The sequence below is a fragment of the Podarcis raffonei genome, chromosome 10, assembly GCF_027172205.1.
Source record: "Podarcis raffonei isolate rPodRaf1 chromosome 10, rPodRaf1.pri, whole genome shotgun sequence".
Classification (NCBI taxonomy): Eukaryota; Metazoa; Chordata; class Lepidosauria; order Squamata; family Lacertidae; genus Podarcis; species Podarcis raffonei.
The window spans coordinates 64,304,928-64,323,781 of record NC_070611.1 but is presented as its reverse complement, the minus strand read 5'-3'; the positions used below and the strand labels follow the sequence as shown (position 1 = coordinate 64,323,781).

The following is an 18,854-nucleotide window of genomic DNA, read 5'->3' as shown; positions in this document are numbered from 1 at the left end:
CTTGGGAGACTGACCTTGTCTGTCCTGCAGTTATTCAGACCCAAGTTGTTTGTCACAGCAACCTTCCCGTCGAGCACCTGTTGCTCCCGTCGTAGCTGCTCCTTCATCTGCCGAGCCTCCTGGATTGCCTTGGTAACAGCATCGTGGTCATTTAAGTACCCTGACGATGTGATAGAGGAAAGGATATCTAGGCACGGGGTGGAGGGGAGAGAGGGGACACAAACAGAAGCAAGGTTACCAGGAAACATTGTGAGCGATTATCTTCAAAACACTCAGGTGGCCTTTTTTTAATGGACGCTGTGCAATGAGCAAACTTATCAGTTGCCAGTGCCTCGAATTAGGGATGGAAACACCCTGTGGTATAAATGGACGTGTATTTGATTCATTCTTCGGTCAATGTATGGAAATAAAAGATCATCAGTGGTATCAGGAGGCTTTAAAAACAAGTTTTGAGGATGCTAAATAACTACTTTCCCTCACTTGGCCAGATAGCACAAGGAAATTGTTTACTGTGTGCAAGATCAATCAATCAATCAATCAATCAATCAATCAATCAAACAAAATGAATTTTACTCCCCTTTGGAAGCATGCCACTATTATTCCTGTTTTATAGACAAGCTAGGAAAGAGACCTCCAGGACCACCTTAAGACTACAGAGCCGTAACAAAAGCCCTGGAGATAAAGATTATGGGTCGGTCCAATGCTTGCCGTACTCCGAGTAGGCCCATTGAAATTAACTGGCATGGCCATACTCCAAGAAAACCTGAGGACTTCATTCCTAGAGAGTAATCTGTTGTGGGCTGTTGTGATGGGCTGGGGGAAAGAAGGAGAAGGAGAAGGAGAAGGAGAAGGAGAAGGAGAAGGAGAAGGAGAAGGAGAAGGAGAAGGAGAAGAAGAAGAACCACCGGCCACTTTTCTCTTCCTTTGACGGCCCCTTTCCCTCTATCTCCCTTTTTTGTGGAATGCTCTTCCTAGAGAGGCTTGCCTGGTGCCTTCATTACATAACTTTAGGCACTAGTTGAAACCGTTTTTCTATGACCAGGCCTTTGGCTGATTAACATTCTATGGACTTCTACTTTATTTATAACTTTCATTTTACAACAAACAAAAAGCAAAAAAAACCAAACAAACTTAAAAATCAAGTTATTACATGCATCATATTTCGACTCCCCTCTCCCTCTTTCTGCAGTTCCTTATACTTATAATATTTTTACTGCATTTCCAAATTAAACCTAGTCATTATTTATCACATATAATCCATAATGGTTTAATATCACTGCAGGCTTTTACCTTAATCCTGTTGATGTCTTAATCTGTTTGCAAACCATTCTACGGCCTTCTAAATGTTTTTGTGAGGTGTGTTATTGGTTTGTTTCTATTTTTGTTTTGTTATGTGTTTTGAGTTCAAGTTCTGTATTTTTATATTGTGAACAAACAACAACCCCACCCCACTCCAGACACCACTTTTCTCTCCATCTCTCGCTCTGCCCTCCAGGAAGCCCCCCAGAACAGATTTGGGGGGCACACAGGGTGAAGAAATTCCATTCCACAAGTGGAACTCTGTCCTGGGCACAACCCTTAGTTCTGAGCCAAACACTCATTAAACTGGGCACCAAGCGAGCAGTCCAGGGGAGCCCATTCCAGTGTTTGGGTAGCACTCCCCCAAAGGCCCTTTCCTAACCTCTGACCACGGGCAGGAGCCCTTTGCAGACTGCTCACCTTGCCTTGCCAATGCTACTTATAATCTAAGTCCGCTGGGATAGGAACTAGGTCAAGTTCTGTACAGCGCCTGGCACGCCTTGTTGCTGCAGCAAACAAAATCCCATGCAGCAAAAAACAGCAACCTGGAGCTATAATTGCCTTCCTCTGAGCCGAGCTTATTTAATTGCAGCCTGTGTGGCAGGAAGAGAAAATCAAAATATCTTACACCCGTTTCCTTAAACTCGCAAATCCCTTAATAAACCACAGGTGATGATGCTTTTGCTGTAAGATACGGCGGCTGAGCAGATAAATCTCAGCTACGGAACGTCACCCGCAGCTACACAAACGCACACACACACCTCCCTACGCCACCTGTCACTCAGAAACACATAAGGCACCATAGTGCCATGGACTTTAGATTCCCGCTCTGCTAATTCTGGGTCAGATGTTTATTCCTTGGCTGCAGTTCACACACACACACACACACACACACACACACACACACACACACTGTTGGGGAATAAAGACCTCCAGACCCCAATCTATTCAAACAGATGGGGGGGGGACCAATTCTAATACCGGCCATTTCTCTACCTGCCTCCCCGTTCCTCTTAACCTGGTCACTTTCTCTATATCTTTTAAAGCTAGGGCATCAAAGTTGCATATTTATTTATTTATTGCATTTTATATATTTCCCCCCCCCCCTTCCGAGAGCAGCCTTGAAAACTGCAATATGAAATTGCCCGGAAAGGGGGCTTCTGTTTGTGACATGAGGCTAAATCTAACCAGATCCATTGGTGAATTGTAACAGATGGAGGGGCTGTTAGACAGAAGGCTGGCACTAATCACACGCAAAATGACCGGCTTGCCTCAACATGTTCCATGGATTCCAGCAAACTTTACACCCTAATCCATTTTTAGAACAAAAAACATCTGGGCCATAAATCCTCTAATCTGCCAAAACACGCTATTAAATCCCATGATTTGTTGAAAAACACTAAGATTAAAGAAAGGAAATATAAAATGGCTAACTGCCGCGTTAGGAAAGTGTTATTAATACTCTTTTCTTTTGTCTCAATTATGAATGTTCTGTTCCTAAAGAGCCTTGTCTAATCATGTCACATTACACATCCTTGCCGTATTGCTTGCGCCTTCTATCTGATCTGCCGATTGCCAAAGAATGTACAACATTGTCTCCTCGCGCTCCGCTTTGAAACGTTACGGGGAGAGAAGCTGGAGTCAGGTTCATCTGTGGCGGCACTGCTGAGAGGTTGTTGGGTTGTTGCTGGTGTGTGTGTGTGTGTGTGTGTGTGTGTGCTTTTAAACGCTTCAGAAAAAAATAAAATTGTTTTGAAAGCAACGGAGTTTGGCAATTCCCGCTTCCTTGGGAAATCAAAACCTAGGCTCTTGGGAAGCCTCCCAGTTAGAGTGGGCAGATGAAGCCTTGGTTAGCGTTGATTTTCGCATTGAAGGTAGTGAGGGGGTAGCAAAATTACAGCAATATTAGGTGGCACGATGTGCTGTATCAGATGGAGCAGGCATTCCATTTGCTTAAGGAAGAAAAAACACACACACCTAACCGCAAGTACAGTAGAAGGCTAAGATAGCGCGGAAGCCTGTTCCTTTGTGAGCTAGCTTTCTACAAGCACTTGCATTCGCTCTTCACATCTGAAAAGAAGACCCCACGCTTCCCCCGGCACTTTAAAGTGATGTTGTCCTTTCTATTGCATGTGTAGAACAGGCCCAAGCTATTTATTTTTGGGACTTTCTCAGCCCAAGACTGAAGGTGGGTCGATTATTTTTAAATTCTCTCCAACATGAAAAAACAAAACCCCCAACTGCTTGCATGTAATAAACGAGCACATCAGGGAGAGGCTGAACAAAACCCTAAAACTAAATCTGAGCCCAGGACAAATTAAAAAGGGACACCTTTTTGAGTTTGTGAAAGATTGTTATATTGTTGTTAGAGTATGATGTTTATAATTATTATTATAATTTTGTTATTAGCTTTGGTGAAATATGCTAGTATCTGGAACGCCTGAGTTTCTTCCTTTTCTTGATTCTTAATGAATTTTCCCCTAAGTAAATTTAAAAACTGGGGTAGGAATCCACCTTTAGTCAACAGAATGTACTATCCTAAAAAATGTCCATGTTTGCCTCCTTATTTATTTTTCTTAAGAATGAATATCGAAAGATTTATGGGAAAGTAGATATCTATAATATGCTGGGATGCAAATGTTAAGAAAATATCATTTCCCCCCTCTCTTCTCTTCCTTCTGTTATAACTTTTTTTTTGTTCTTTAATAAAAACAAATTACAAAACAAACAAAAACCTACTTTTCTACTTCATTATTTTCTTTAAATGTGGGACAATATTCATTCCCCACACTCCTTAATTCCAAAGCAGCATTTGCCTAAAACCTCTAGATATTTTGCTGGCTGGAATTAATGGAAGTTGTCGCCCAAGACATCTCAAGGATACCAGGTTGGCAAAAGGTGGTCTAAAGTCCAGGTGTTGAGTCTCTTGGTTCACTTTGCCATGTTATGCTCGCGAGGTGGAAGTCTCTACAGTGTGCTACTTTCACACACTGTGCAGGGAATGTCAGAGTGCGGCTGCTCGCCGCTGCAGCATTGCATCTGGTGGAAAGTGGGACAATGCTGACCTAAGAAGGCACACACTTTCCCCACATGGCCTGGGGCTTCTGAGCAGGGCTGAGGAAAAGGTAACCTACCCAAGGGGGCCCTCAATCCACCATCACAATCTGCATAATGCACAGAACAACTCTTAAAAGCTGTCAACGGAAGAGACAGGTTGCAGGGAATTAACTGGATCACGGAACTCATATTTCAGGAAGGCTGCGGCTCCAGTCGACATTTCGGAAATCATGCCCTCCCCCCAGAGAGCACGCGTTGCGGTGAGATCATCAAGATTGACCTCACTACTGTTGTGGGGGGGAGCAATTGGATAGCCACAACAACCCGATTGGTAGTCCCTCGGTTGCTGGGGTAAATCTGGGCAATGGGATAGTTTCATGCATTAACCGAGGGACCCATATATACCGCTGCACATTGCATTGAGCTTCCTCTTTTTTGCCTTCTGAACCGGATCACCTGCCCACCCTATATTTAGGGTTCATTACGTGGGTGGCGCTGTGGGTTAAACCACAGAGCCTAGGGCTTGCCGATCAAAAGGTTGGCGGTTCGAATCCCTGCAACGGGGTGAGGTCCCGTTGCTCAGTCCCTGCTCCTGCCAACCTAGCAGTTCGAAAGCACGTCAAAGTGCAAGTAGATAAATAGGTACCACTCCGGCGGGAAGGTAAATGGAGTTTCCATGCGCTGCTCTGGTTTCGCCAGAAGCAGCTTAGTCATGCTGGCCACATGACCCGGAAGCTGTATGCCGGCTCCCTCGGCCAATAAAGCGAGATGAGCGCCGCAACCCCAGAGTCGTCCGCGACTGGACCTAATGGTCAGGGGGTCCCTTTACCTTTATGACCTTGCTATGCCGTCGTGGGTCGTCTGCTTTTGGGACAGGGGGCCGGTAGGAATTTTCCCATTTGGCTGATTGGCTGGTGCCACTTGGGTTTCGCCTGCCGCGTAGCAAATTGCCACAACTTTGTAAGGTTTGGTGGTTAGGCATTGGTTCAAGGTGGAGTGAAGGAGAAGTTGTCACACCTGCCCCTCCCATGTGCAAATGGTATTCTGTTAAAGGAATCCAGGGGCTCGCCTTGCTTTTGTCTGATCCCGTTCCAGGAGTTAGGGCCACGCCAGAACCCCTGGGAGCATTTGGGGTGAGCTTGAGTCTGAACCCAATCCAATACTCTGCCAGGATGTTTTCCCTTACTGACATCTGTCGGAGTCCAGGCGTCAGTGCTGCCCTGCTGAGGTCAGGTGCAGCTAGTTGAGAACCAACGCCTAAGCAAACCACTCACGATCTGTAATCAATAAAGTTTGGCCAAAATTATGCCCATAACCTTAAACTAAATTCTGTGTCAATTGTGTCTTGATTTATTGGGGGAGGTCTTGGGATCTGAACACGCAGCACCTCAAAATCCCCTCAGGATGTGCAGAGAAGGAGTTCTGCTTTACAGAACAATCACAAATCGATCTTTGAGACCATCATAGGATACTTCAGGAGGAGCAGGAGGAGCCATTTAAAGCTATTAGTTGTACCAAATACAGCATCTTGATAGGAATGCTTTAAATTCCACCAAGATGGAGCTGCTGTTGGCAGGCGGTTCACCAATTTCTGGAGACAGTGCTGCATCTATTTCTGATGGGGTTTCACTTCTGAAACTTTGCTTTAGGGTGCATGTGTAGGAAGCCCAAGCGGGCTACCAAAACATAACCCAAGGCTGGTGTGACAGATATGGCCTCGGCTGGCCTGGCCAGTTTATGAATCACTATTTTGGCTATTTAGATCACGATGATGAATTGTATGCGAGGGTGCCGTTGAAGATGGTTCAGAAACTTCAGGTAAAACAAAATATGGCAGCTAAGTCACAAACTGAGCTTAGGCACATGCAGGAAATCGTGGCAATCTTAAAAATGCTACTAAGATGTTCCTCAAAGACTCTTCTCCAGATTCTGCATTTGGAAGTGAAGCCAGTGATGATCAGTGGCAGGAATGTGCCGACTCTCAAATGCTGTACCTAGAGAGGCTCAAGTCTGATTATTTTGGGCACCAGGTGAAAAGATATTTCTTTTTGCCCTGGCATTTTTGTTTCTGAGCTTTGACAGATTTGACTTTAAAGGAGAACTGAATCAACTTTCTGCCTCATTCCGCTTCTAACCATCTCTTCCTGATTGTAACTCAAACAGCAACCTGGCAGCAGCCAGAGATTTCCCAAACTTAAAGGAAAGAAGAAGAAGAAGAAGAAGAAGAAGAAGAAGAAGAAGAAGAAGAAGACGACGACCAGGCTCCATTATCCTAGCCGGCACGCACCACGATCCCCTTCAGTAACCTCAAAAAGTCCCTTTCTATATCTGTCTCACAAAGATATACGGTGGCGAAGCCCATGTCATTAACAATAACTTAAATATGTTATCTTTTGGTCCACAGTTTCCCATGGTTTATTAATGGTATAACACATTAATTCTCCTTACAAGAGTGACCTTTACAACTCCAGTCATCCTCACAGCTTTTATCCAATTACATTATCACTCATTACAGGTACAGCCTTTCAAAATCTACATTTCACTGAAAGGGAGGGAGGGAAATGGCAAGGATTCCAAATGCAGCGAAGAGACCAGAAAGTGGGAAGGAAAAGATTTTATCTGGAAAATTAAGAAGTGCGTGCAGTTACTCCGAGGCTCGTTGAACAAGCTTAAAAGTGCCTTTGAACGTTGGATGGTGGGGGGAGTGTGTCTGGACTGCAGTTGTGGGTGGCATCCCAACGGCTCTCCTGGTACCCTCACCCAGTGACACCAGTGTGCACCCAGTGCTCCACCCCATACCCAATGTTCGAAACTGTTCTAGGTGCATTTTGCGACAGGGAATTTCATTAGTGTGAGCAGTTTCTGAGCTCTGGGCGCAGTACTGCACCTAAGAGTTCAGATTAAAACTGCAGACTAGAAGGAAAGGATGGCATTTTTCTGCCTCCCCACTTCCAGCTACTCTGCGAAGACTGGAGAAGAGACCCTCTTAAGAATATTAGGGGGCAGGGGAAGGACTTCTAGACCATGTGAAAAATGAACATAATATTTTAGCTGCAGTTTATTCATTTTCAGCTTTGTATTCTTGTTATATATAAAAAAGTGTGCCTTTACATTCCATGCTTGTCTTTGTCCATGGAGTTTTCTTGGCAGGGATACTGGAGTGGCTTCACGTTTGGTCAAAATTCTCCACTATGACCTGTTCATCTTGGGTGGCCCTGCACCGCATAGCTCATAGCTTCTCTTAGTTATTCAAGCCCCTTCGTCACGGCAAGGCAGTGATCCATGAAGGGCATCTTAAAAAGCAGAGACATCACCTTGCCAACAAAGGTCCGTATAGTTAAAGCTATGGTTTTCCCAGTAGTGATGTATGGAAGTGAGAGCTGGATCATAAAGAAGGCTGATCGCCGAAGAATTTATGATTTTGAATTATGGTGCTGGAGGAGACTCTTGAGAGTCCCATGGACTGCAAGAAGATCAAACCGATCCATTCTGAAGGAAATCAGCCCTGAGTGCTCACTGGAAGGACAGATTGTGAAGCTGAGGCTCCAATACTTTGGCCACCTCATGAGAAGAGAAGACTCCCTGGAAAAGATCCTGATGCTGGGAAAGATGGAGGGCACAAGGAGAAGGGGACGACAGAGGACGAGATCGTTGGACAGTGTTCTTGAAGCTACCAGCATGAGTCTGACCAAACTGCAGGAGGCAGTGGAAGACAGGAGTGCCTGGCGTGTTCTGGTCCATGGGGTCACGAAGAGTCAGACACGACTAAACGACTAAACAACAACAACAACAACAACAACAGACATTCCATTGTTGCGCCCATATCCTAGGTTTCCGGTGCCAGCTCCTAGCTTTCATATCTCAGTTTCTAACACTGCATGCACCAGAGTAAACATTTCCCTTGATGAACATGAGGGCGGAGATGTCGAGAGCTAGCATTATATCAAAACCAGGGGCGCTTTTTTATTATTAGGGGAAATGTGCTGCGGACTATGGTGGGACTGCGTTTGAAGACGCTCAGAAGCTTCAACTGGTTCAAAATGTAGCAGCCAAACTTTTGTCCTGTGAGAGGTGTTCTATTACTCTCCCTACCTAGATAGATCTGTTGCTATTTCCATGCCCGGCCTTTACCACCCTGCAGAGTCTGGAAATAGTATACGTTAGGGAAGCTCCTACTGCCAGAATTGGTGTGAAATTTTAAAAACAACAATAATAAAGAGAATAGATAACGGAGGGGCTGAAAACATTGCCGAATGTCACTGTCCCCCACAAGCACTCAGTTGGGCGCTATCCTTTTTTCCCCTTGGCCCCCTTCCCCTGCAAATTTTGAAGCCAAAATTTTTCAAGGGAGAACTTTCAGCCCAGTCCTAGAAACTCGCTTCCTTTTTCTAAACGAGAGCTTAAAATTAAGGACCCACATTAATCCTTGAGGAGGTTAGGTTCTCCGAGGTTTCTTTGGCGGAGGTTATTCCTCTGATCTCACGAGAGTCCTGCATTAAAATAGCTGCACTGGTTGCCAATTCTGTCCCACACTGAATTCAAGGTGCTCTTGGTTAGTGTTTAAAGCCCTAAATGACTCAGGCCCCCCAAAGCTGAAAGCCTTTCCTTTCCCTGGAGATTAGACTAGATGACCCACAGGACCCCTTCCAATTCTACAACTCTATGAGTCTATGACCCTCTAGGGTGTTAAGATCGGCACTGGCCCTCTTTGTTGCTCCACCGCACTCATAAACTCTGGGTGGCAGCAGCCTGGAAGAGGGCATTCTCTTGGGCAGCCCCTAAGTTGTGGAGCTTCCCCCACTTAATAATAAACAAACAAACAAATGACATCTTCATTATACAGCTTTCAACAAATGCTGAAGATGTACCTCTTTACTCTGGCTTTTGATACTTGAAATGTATTTATTTTTTAGGATCCCCTCTCCCTCCATATCTGTGACTGTAAATTGTTTTGAAATGTTTTCAGAGTGGTGCTTTAATGGTTGTAACCCAGCCTGGGACATTAGGGTGAAGGATGAGATCTTCATCATCATCACCATCAGTTCTATTTTTCCAGAAGAAGAGATGCCGGAACTCACCAGGAACACCTCTCATAATAATAATAATAATAATAATAATAATAATAATAATAATAATAATTTTATTATTCATACCCCGCCCATCTGGTTTCCCCAGCCACTCTGGGCAGCTCCCAACTGAGGACTAAAAACAGAATAAAACTTCAAACATTAAAAAAAAACTACCCTTCTCTTATAATGGCAATAGTGCCCACCTGAAAGGTGCCAGAACTAAGTTCCAGCTGGGGAAAAAAAGTCTTGATAATCATAATCACCATCTGTGCTCCTTTCTGAAAAGGAAGAGAACTTACCTATTGTGTTGACTCTGGCTGAAGGACTGGCTAACGTTGCTGGTATAGATTTGAGCGAGCTGCTCCCGCTGTTTATTCTCAGGGGTGGCATGTGAGGAGAGGTGGGTGATGTGGGAGACTTGCTGTCTGCTGTCTTGGGTTTTGCCGAGAGGTTCAATGGCTGGGCCACGTCGTCCTAAAATGGGCATAAGAAGACCAAGCAGGTGAGACAGGCCATACTGCTGCGACTTCAGGCATATAATAATGAAGACGCCAGGCAAACCTCCCTGGGGAGAGAATTACACAAATGGGGAGCCACAGCAGAAAAGGCCCGTTCTCATGTTGCCACCCTCCGGACCTCTTGTAGGGGAGGCACATGAAGAAGGGCCTCAGATGATGTTCACAGGGTTGTGGTCGGTTCCTTATGTGGAACAGTTGAAGGAGCTGGCTATGTTTGGCCTGGAAAAGAGGAGACTGAGAGGAGATATTATAGGCATCTTCAGATATCTCAAGGGTTGTCACATAGAAGATGGAGCAAGCTTGTTTTCTCCTGCTATGGAGGGTAGGACTCAAACCAAAGGAGATTCCAACTAAACATCACAAAGGACTTTCTGATAGCAAAAACAGTCAGAAAGCTGTTCGACAGTGGAATAGACTCCCTGCCTTGGAGGTTTTTAAGCCAAGGTTGGATGGTTATCTGTCATTGATGCTTTAGCTGAGAGTCCTGCACTCCTCATAAGGCTTGGTTTCCAGACTCTGGGTCATCTTGGTGGACCTCCTTTGCACATGTTCCACTTCTCAACATCCTTCTTAAATTGTGGTGCCCAGAATTGGACACAGTATTCCAAGTGTGGTCTGACCAAGGCAGAATAGAATGGGACTATTTTACTTCCCTTGATATGGGCACCACACTTCTGTTGATGCAGTCTGGAATAGCATTCGCCTTTTTTGCTGCTGCATCACACTGTTAACTCATGTTAAGCTTGTAGTCCACTAAGTCCCCTAGATCCCTTTTGCAGGTGTTCTCTGCCTTATATTTTTGCATCTGGTTCTTCCTGCCTAAGAGCAGAACCTTACAATTGTCCCTATTGGACTTAATTTTATTAGCATGGGACCAGTTCTCCAATCTCTTAGAGCAGACGATGTTATTTATATCCCCCTTTTAAAAATAAATAATACAAACATTGCTGTGACGAAACAAAATGTGATCATGAATGACGATGGTTCCGGATTGCTAACCAAATATGCCATTCTTTGTAGAAAGCAAAGAACACCCCCTGAACACACAAATTATAATAATTTGTACATTAAGCGGAAAGATTGCCAGCAAGGCCTCTTAAGCAAACATTTCTTTGCTGCTAGAGTAGATTTGGCCGCGCTTAGGAATGTAATTGAGATTTTGGCCTTGGCCACTGGTACCATCTTATTGCACACTCTGTCACTTTCGTGAAGTTGGTGAGGCTCAAGCCACACCAGAAACTTGAGTCAGGGATCTGGCCGGCACATCCGGCAGAATGATGTGGCAAAGTTCTAAGGAAGCAGCCTGGACTATGTCATTTCAGACGACAGATAGGAAAAGCCACAACTTTGAAGAAACAACACCCCCCCCCCGCAAATAGAAAAATAGCTCCACAGGGAATGCTTGGGGCTACAGCCTTTGTGACTAATGCGCAATACAGTGGTACCTCTGGTTACAAACTTAATTCGTTCCGGAGGTCCATTCTTAACCTGAATCCATTCTTAACCTGAGGTATTACTTTAGCAAATGAGGCCTCCCGTTGCCGCCACGCTGCCGCCACACGATTTCTGTTCCCATCCTGAGGTAAAGTTCTTAACCCGAGGTACCAAGGTACTACTTCCAGGTTAGCGGAGTCTGTAAGCCAAAGTGTTTGTAACCCAAGGTGTTTCTAACCCAAGGTACCACTGTATATTAGCTTTAGGATTTTGAGGTGGGTGGGTAGGTGGGTGGAGCAATAAAAATGAGCACCCCTTGCCCTCGATTTAAGGGTCACTGTCTACTTGGCCACCTAAGGGTTCTGCCACCTCGTGATGGGATCTGAAACACCACTGTGAGGAATGAAAACCAGGGCCACGAACCCAGATCTCATTGGAATTTGAGGGTTTCGAAGCAAATCAGTCTGTCCATCTCCATTGCCAATGTGGCTAAAAAGAGCTTGCAAAGCGGTGGTGATTGGTGGGGCTACGGACTACATTGCTGCAAGTGGAAAGTGCAACTTAAGAGGACTTTGCATTGTGCACCATCTGACCGGGTGGGGGTGGGGGCTGGGGGCAGCAAAGCTGGAATGACCTGGCAGAAGCAGAGGAGAGGCTGCTCTGCTAAAGAGGCTTTTCCTGACCTCTGGGAACACATCCATTGTGTACTGCAGCCTATTTAAATGACCTTGATGGCAAGAAATTACAGCCAAAGCGTGAGAGATGCAAGGAGCCACAGAGGGAGGTTTTTTAAAACAACAACAACAACAACAAAAGAAGAAGAAATAATAATAATAATAATGTACCCTTACTGCTTTGGAAACAAAGCCCCAGACCTACTCCTTCCCCATCCCCAGCCAGTTTCCCCCCTCCCTTTATTTTCTTTCCCCTTTCATAGAGATCTTCATTTCATCATAAATGCACAATACGGTGAATTTCCTGGCACATCTGGGCCCATAGACAATCGTGCCATTGTCGTTTACTGAACAATACCGCCAGTCACTGGCTTATCTACTGAGTCGCTAGCTTATCCCAAAAACGTCTGACCAGTAAATATATCCATAATGGACGTCCAGAGGCAACTGGCACACACAAAAGTCAGACCTTCCCCATCCCTGCCTCCAGAGACGGCAGTTGTACAGACAGAGAGAGAGAGAGAGAGAGAGAGACAAAGAGAGAGACAGACAGACAGACAGAGATTGACAGTTCTCTTCCTCCTGTTCCCTTCCTCTTATCCCATAAGCAGTTCCGAAACTACCAGCCGCGGTTATAGAAGTGGAGAGGTAAAGGCAGTTGTGAAATACGTTGTGTAAATGAATTATGCTGCTGATATTATCCTCCCTGATGAAATAATTGTATTAAATTAAGCAGGGATGCTCACATGACAGGATGGCGGAATTAGATAATTCTCCTCCACAACACCAGCACACACACACACACACACACACACACGTGTGCACAGACACACACACTGGTACTTCCTCCCTGCTCCCCGCATCCCAGTCTGCCTTTCTCAAATTCTGATTAAGAATAATGCTTCTCTTTCTCTCAAGGAGGGAATTTATGCATCTGCAGAGACACATAGAAATGCAAGAAAGTGGGGGGGGGAGACACACACAGGGGATGGACAGACACCAAAGTCGTAAATTTTAGCTAAGACAGTGAAAAATGTGAGTGATCTCCCCCCCTGCTTCCTCTCACCCCTCCCTAAAACCCGGGAACAGAATCATCCTGAAACTACTATTGTTTCTGTAACTTGTTGCTGGGCAAAACAAGTTACTTTTCTGATGCTGTTCGTCCACCAAGCCACCCAGTGAAGTATACTTTTTCCAGCTCCCACGTGACAGCTGAGAATTAAAACATAAAAGAGGACTTGCTGGATCAGGCCAACCGGATGCTTCTGGAAAAGTTTGCAAGCAAAGTAGAATGGCACTAGTATGCAGCAACCAGAGGTATTCTGCACCTGAACACAGAAACTGCATCCCACTGTCATGGCTAAAATAGCCAGTGACCCTCTGTCTGTTTGTCCGCTCCTTTGGAAAAGCAACCTAAGCCAGTGACAATCAGCATACAATTGTGGCAGAGGGGACTCTTCCCCCTGTTTATGCTGAGTGGATGTGTACTGGTTAAGCATGCCAGACTAGGACTGGGGTGACCATGAAGCTTACTGGGTGACCTTGGACTAGTCACAACTGCTCATTCCTGCATTGCAAGACACTGGAGTAGATGACCCCCAGGTCTACGACTCTATGAACCTGCTTCACCAGACTGTTGTGAGGACAAAACTGGGAGGAGGGAATTTCCTCCCAGTCCCGAGCCCCGAGCCCCTTAGATGAAAAGTATCTTATAAATGTAAAAAAATAAAATGAAGTTTACCACATCGTTTGGTTTGGCCTGGAGCAGGTGTTCAAACGGTACATCCCAAACCGAACTACTACCTGGCAAAGTTTCTTTCAGTCCTGAGGAACACCAAAGCTTGCACACCATTTTATGACAGCCTGGTTGGCCTTAATAAAGGTACTGATTTTCATTATTTTTTACCGGCATGCCCATCTTTACTCTTTAAATATCCCCCCAAGCCACCCTGACTGCATTTCTCTGCGCTTTTGCTTTTCACTTATTTAGCATCCTCGCCTTTCCATTCCGCAATTTCCACAACTTTACTCCGCACAGCACTGGAAGATGGGAGTTCCTGGGCGTATTGAGCTGTTTGCCATTATGCCAGCTCTGGAGATATGACTTAATCATCCTGCTTTCTGCACAGAGTTCACCCCCCCCTCCCCTTTTATAGTCTGCAGCTGGCTGTCGGACAAACAACAAATGCTACTTTTATTTCTCTGTTTCAGGTCACCTCCCGCTTCCCTGCTCCCCTCCTTCCTCATCCTCTTTTGTCTTCTTTACCATGATGCCTTGCTGCTTCAATGAAAATATGGCATCCGGTTACAATGACCTGCTTGCCTGCCCAGAAACCCTCGGCTTTTATGCCTGTCTATTCCATATGCTGTTTTGCTGAGATAGCGAGCCGGTGTGCTGTTTCCCCAATGCATCTGGCACCGTGGTTTGTCTGTGTTTTACACACAATTCATCAAGAGGAGGGGAAGAGGGAAGAGGGATGGCAGAACAAAATCTTCCAGCGCATTTCCTCAGCACAGCAGCCGAGCAATCTTGAGACCCGGAGCGGCGGAGACCTCCCTGCACTTACCCGCACAGGGGTAACAGTGACCCACTATGACCCTGAGGCATGCCACCTGTTCCACTGCTCCGTGTTAGCATTTAGCATTTTTTGGCTTAGCAAGATTTATATACTCCTTAATTGAGCAAATATATGGGTGTAGAATATTTATTTAAAACAGCAATAAAAACAAACCGTGAGAATACAGTAGAAATAAAACCAACACCTGTTCAAAAAACACAAGATGAATATAATAAAATTAAATATCTGTGTAGGCTTGCCTAAACAAAATACAGTGGTACCTCGGGTTACATACGTTTCAGGTTACAGACTCTGCTTCAGGTTAAGAACTTTGCTTCAGGATGAGAACAGAAATCGTGCTCTGGCGGCGCAACGGCAGCAGGAGGCCCCATTAGCTAAAGTGGTGCTTCAGGTTAAGAACAGTTTCAGGTTAAGAACGGACCTCCGGAACGAATTAAGTACTTAACCCGAGGTACCATTGTACTTGTAGAGTTGGAAGGGACCCTGAGGGTCATCTAGTCCAACCCCCTCCAATGCAGGAATGTCAACACGCGGTCCCTCATCCAATTTCAAACCAAACCAGATCCTGCTTAGCTTTGCACATGCGCTAGCCGTTTTATTGCTGTACCGCTCGGAGGACCTTTTGAAAGCATTCCCACTAAGCTAAACACAGTCTACCAGGGACTAGGTAAGCTTCCTGTTTTTGGTATCCTTTGAGGAATAAATCCCTGGCAGGATATAATACATAGCAACAGTGGCTGGCGTGATGGGGCAGTGGCAGAGTCAGTGCAGCGCAAATGCACCGGCAGAGCCAATCTGCTGTTCTAGTCCCTGCATACGCACCAGGCTGACCTCGCTGCTGCCTCTCCTCTCCTCTCCACCTGTCCCTCCAATAAGCAGCAGTGACTCACCTGTCAGGCCAGGTAAATGCCACCCCCCACATCGCACACGACGGAGGGCTAGCAAGCATGGGGGTTCATGCATTTGGCAAGTGTTTCGAAGTACCAAAAATACCCCCAATGGGAAGTTCTTTTCAACCTCAGTGGAAAAAATTGAAACATGTATGAAGCTTTGGCTCTATGGTCGGCCAAAGAGACCAGCAACTCCTCTCCTTTTGCAAACTGGCCACCACTGCTTTTGTGGTTTATTATATGGCTCCTCCAGATAACTGGCAACCCCTAATAACTAGAGCATTGTTCAGCTAGATTTCCCACACCACGGTTGTTTGGTTTCAATGCTAGCCCCCACTCCCAGTTCTCCATAAATAGGTTCAGGCTAGCTGCTAAACAGGAAATGAGTGTCTTAGCTACAGATCAGCAGGGATCAACACAGCATCTGCAAATCCCTCAGGGAGGCCAGGAGCCAATTTCTTACTTTGCCTCGAACAATACACAGTGTTTCATGAGAGGCAAGAGAAAGACTGAGAAATCGTGTTGGAACTAGAGGGAGATTCCCCCTTCATCAAAAGCAGCACTTCTTCTCAATATCCCTCCCCGTTGAATAGGCAGCATTTGGGATGAATAACAGTAATTGACAAAGCTCTTTATCAACACTCATTAAATTAACTCTCAGTGAAACATCCTTATCCCTACATTGCAAATAAAGGCGACCCCAGGTGTCTGGCTCACTGAGTGACTTTCTCCCTTGCCACAATGGAAATAAATTGCAACGTCAGAGAACATGAGATACTATCGGGAGGGTCAGATGGAACAAGACAGGTGCAGCTAAAGAATATACAGAATGCAATGAACGCTGGGAAGATTTTCTCATGGGTGTTTCAGCAAAGGGCTGGATAAGTTGGCCTCTGGAGGTTTTCTCCTCAATACATGTCTTTAGGAGGAAGTGGCCAAAGGCAGAGATCATATGAATATAACAAATAAAGGCTTTGTTACTGGGTTTTAGAGTTAATCTAACCCTGACCAGGATGCGGGTGGTGCTGTGGGTTAAATCACAGAGCCTAGGACTTGCCGATCAGAAGGTCGGCGGTTCGAATCCCCGCGACGGGGTGAGCTTCTGTTGCTCGGTCCCAGCTCCTGCCAACCTAGCAGTTCAAAAGAACGTCAAAGTGCAAGTAGATAAATAGGTACCACTCCGGCAGGAAGGTAAACGGTGTTTCCGTGCGCTGCTCTGGTTTGCTACAAGCAGCTTAGTCATGCTGGCCACATGACCCGGAAGCTGTACACCGGCTCCCTCGGCCAATAAAGCGAGATGAGCGCCGCAACCCCAGAGTCGGCCACGACTGGACCTAATGGTCAGGGGTACCTTTACCTTTACCCCTGAGCAGGACCACACCTGTAATATACAGCAGAGTACTGAAGCTAATTTCCACAGTGGTTTATTTTCAACTGCCTTTGTAGGGTATTACGATAGGCATTACTTTATTATTTCATCTGAGATAACTTGACTTATAGTACCGCACCCTACACAGTGGTGGCCCCCAAACAGGGCATTTTCTGTTATAGCCCCTGATGCCCCAACCTCTAACATACCAGGCCACGTTCTAGGTGCTGCTATTAATACATAAAGCCCATAACAGCTTGGGACTAACTTATCTGCGGGATCGCTTCACCCAATATACGCCCACTCAACACCTTCAACCTGTGGAACTGACACTGTGGCAGATGTCACCTAATATTTCTCCTGCCTTACTGATATCAAGGAGGAACTTTCATGATATACTCTCTTTGTTGCCTGTTTAAAACATTTTTGTTTAGGCAAACTCATCCAGGCATGTAGAAGTTACATGGCTTTCTTTTGAGCTACTGTTGATTCTAATCATCTTCTGAATATTTTAAATACCTGCCTTTTTAAAAAAATCAGTGATTTCACAGTTTTGTTTTATATCTTCGTAAACTTCCTAGAAGTCTTCTTAGGCAGTATATAATTTTTTGTTAAACAAGTACGTGAACCACCAGCTGCTTCAGGCATCTTGTAAAGATTTATCTTTTTGCCTAGACTTTCCCTGATCCAGAAAATCAGAACCTTGTTTTATGCATTTGAACTCCAAGAATTTCTGTTTCTATATGCTTTTACACAACGGTTTCATTGTTTTTATGATGCATTTTTTTTTAACGGTCTTGCTTTTCTGTTGCACACTTGCAGCTTATAAATACTTCCAGATAAAAAGGAACAAATAAACCATTCCTCCCAGAAGATGTAGTGTTGCCTTCAAAAGACATTTAGTCAGGTTCATGATGGATAAAGCTATCAATGGCTACTCCATGTGGAGGAGCGCTGTTGCATTCACATCCAGACAGAAGACTTCCTACAGACATCTGGTTGGCCACTGTGAGAACAGGATGCTGAACTATGGTGGGCTATTGGTTTAAGGCTGCAGGGTTCTTTGTATATACTGTATTTTTCCATGTATAAGACGATGTTTTTTTGCTAAAACATCGTCGCCTTATACACGGATGGTGAATGCACAGGGGTTTGGGCACTGGCTCTGGCGGCCTGGGCTCGGGTTTGGGCTCTTGAAATATGGCAACCTTAACTTTGGGTGACCTCTGCCCAAAGTTTGATGTTTAAAATACTGGTTTCTTAATTTTGAGTTAAAAAAAACAGGGGTCTTCTTATATATGGGGGCATCTTATACATGGAAAAATGCGGTATTTAAAGAGTGCACCAGTAATATGGGGATACTTCCTGAAATAATAGCTTATTTTCCTGTTAGTACTGAGCTGGGAAAGGACTAGAGTCCAGAAAGAATAAGAAACAAAAGTCCTCAAAATAGGAAGTAGCCTTTTGCTGACTCAGCCCATTGGTCCACCTGGCTCAATACTGTGTCTGCACTGATTAGTAGTGGCTCTTCTGGATTTCAACAAGGAGTCTCTCCCAGCCCTACTCTGGAGATGCCAGGGGTTTAACTTTGGACCTTCTGCATTCAGGGCAGTTCCTCTGCCACTGAGCCCTTCACAATGAGAACTCGGGAGGGGTGGGGGAACGAGCAAGGGCCCCAAAAGACGCTCAATGGCACACTATTAAATGAAACAGAATCAAGGAAACAGAAGCCATGCTGATCAAAGTCTACCACCTCTCTCCGCTGCAGATGATGCCAACGCTGAAAGCATCCCACCAAAACGCATTGATATGAAAACAAATTAGGCACAGACCCCTTGTCCTGCTGTGGCCGTATGAAAGAGAGGAAATAAAATAAAATAAATAAATAAAGGGGGGGTTGAACCTGCAACTGAGTCAAAGGAGCTTTAAAGAAACAAAAAAAATCAAAGAACTTGGACACCCCAC

At 45.2% G+C, this 18,854-nt stretch overlaps 1 protein-coding gene across 9 annotated transcripts in view; it reads right to left on the bottom strand.

Moving 5' to 3' along the window:
- Positions 1–18,854, bottom strand: part of SOX5 (SRY-box transcription factor 5) — a 786,737-nt gene that overhangs the window by 45,976 nt on the left and 721,907 nt on the right. For all 9 annotated transcript variants that reach the window (XM_053407448.1, XM_053407453.1, XM_053407449.1 and 6 more), the window contains 2 exons: positions 9,725–9,899; positions 15–187 (listed from right to left, as the gene is read on the bottom strand). In XM_053407448.1, the coding sequence (XP_053263423.1) occupies positions 15–187; positions 9,725–9,899 (348 nt within the window). The remainder of the gene's footprint in view (positions 1–14; positions 188–9,724; positions 9,900–18,854) is intronic.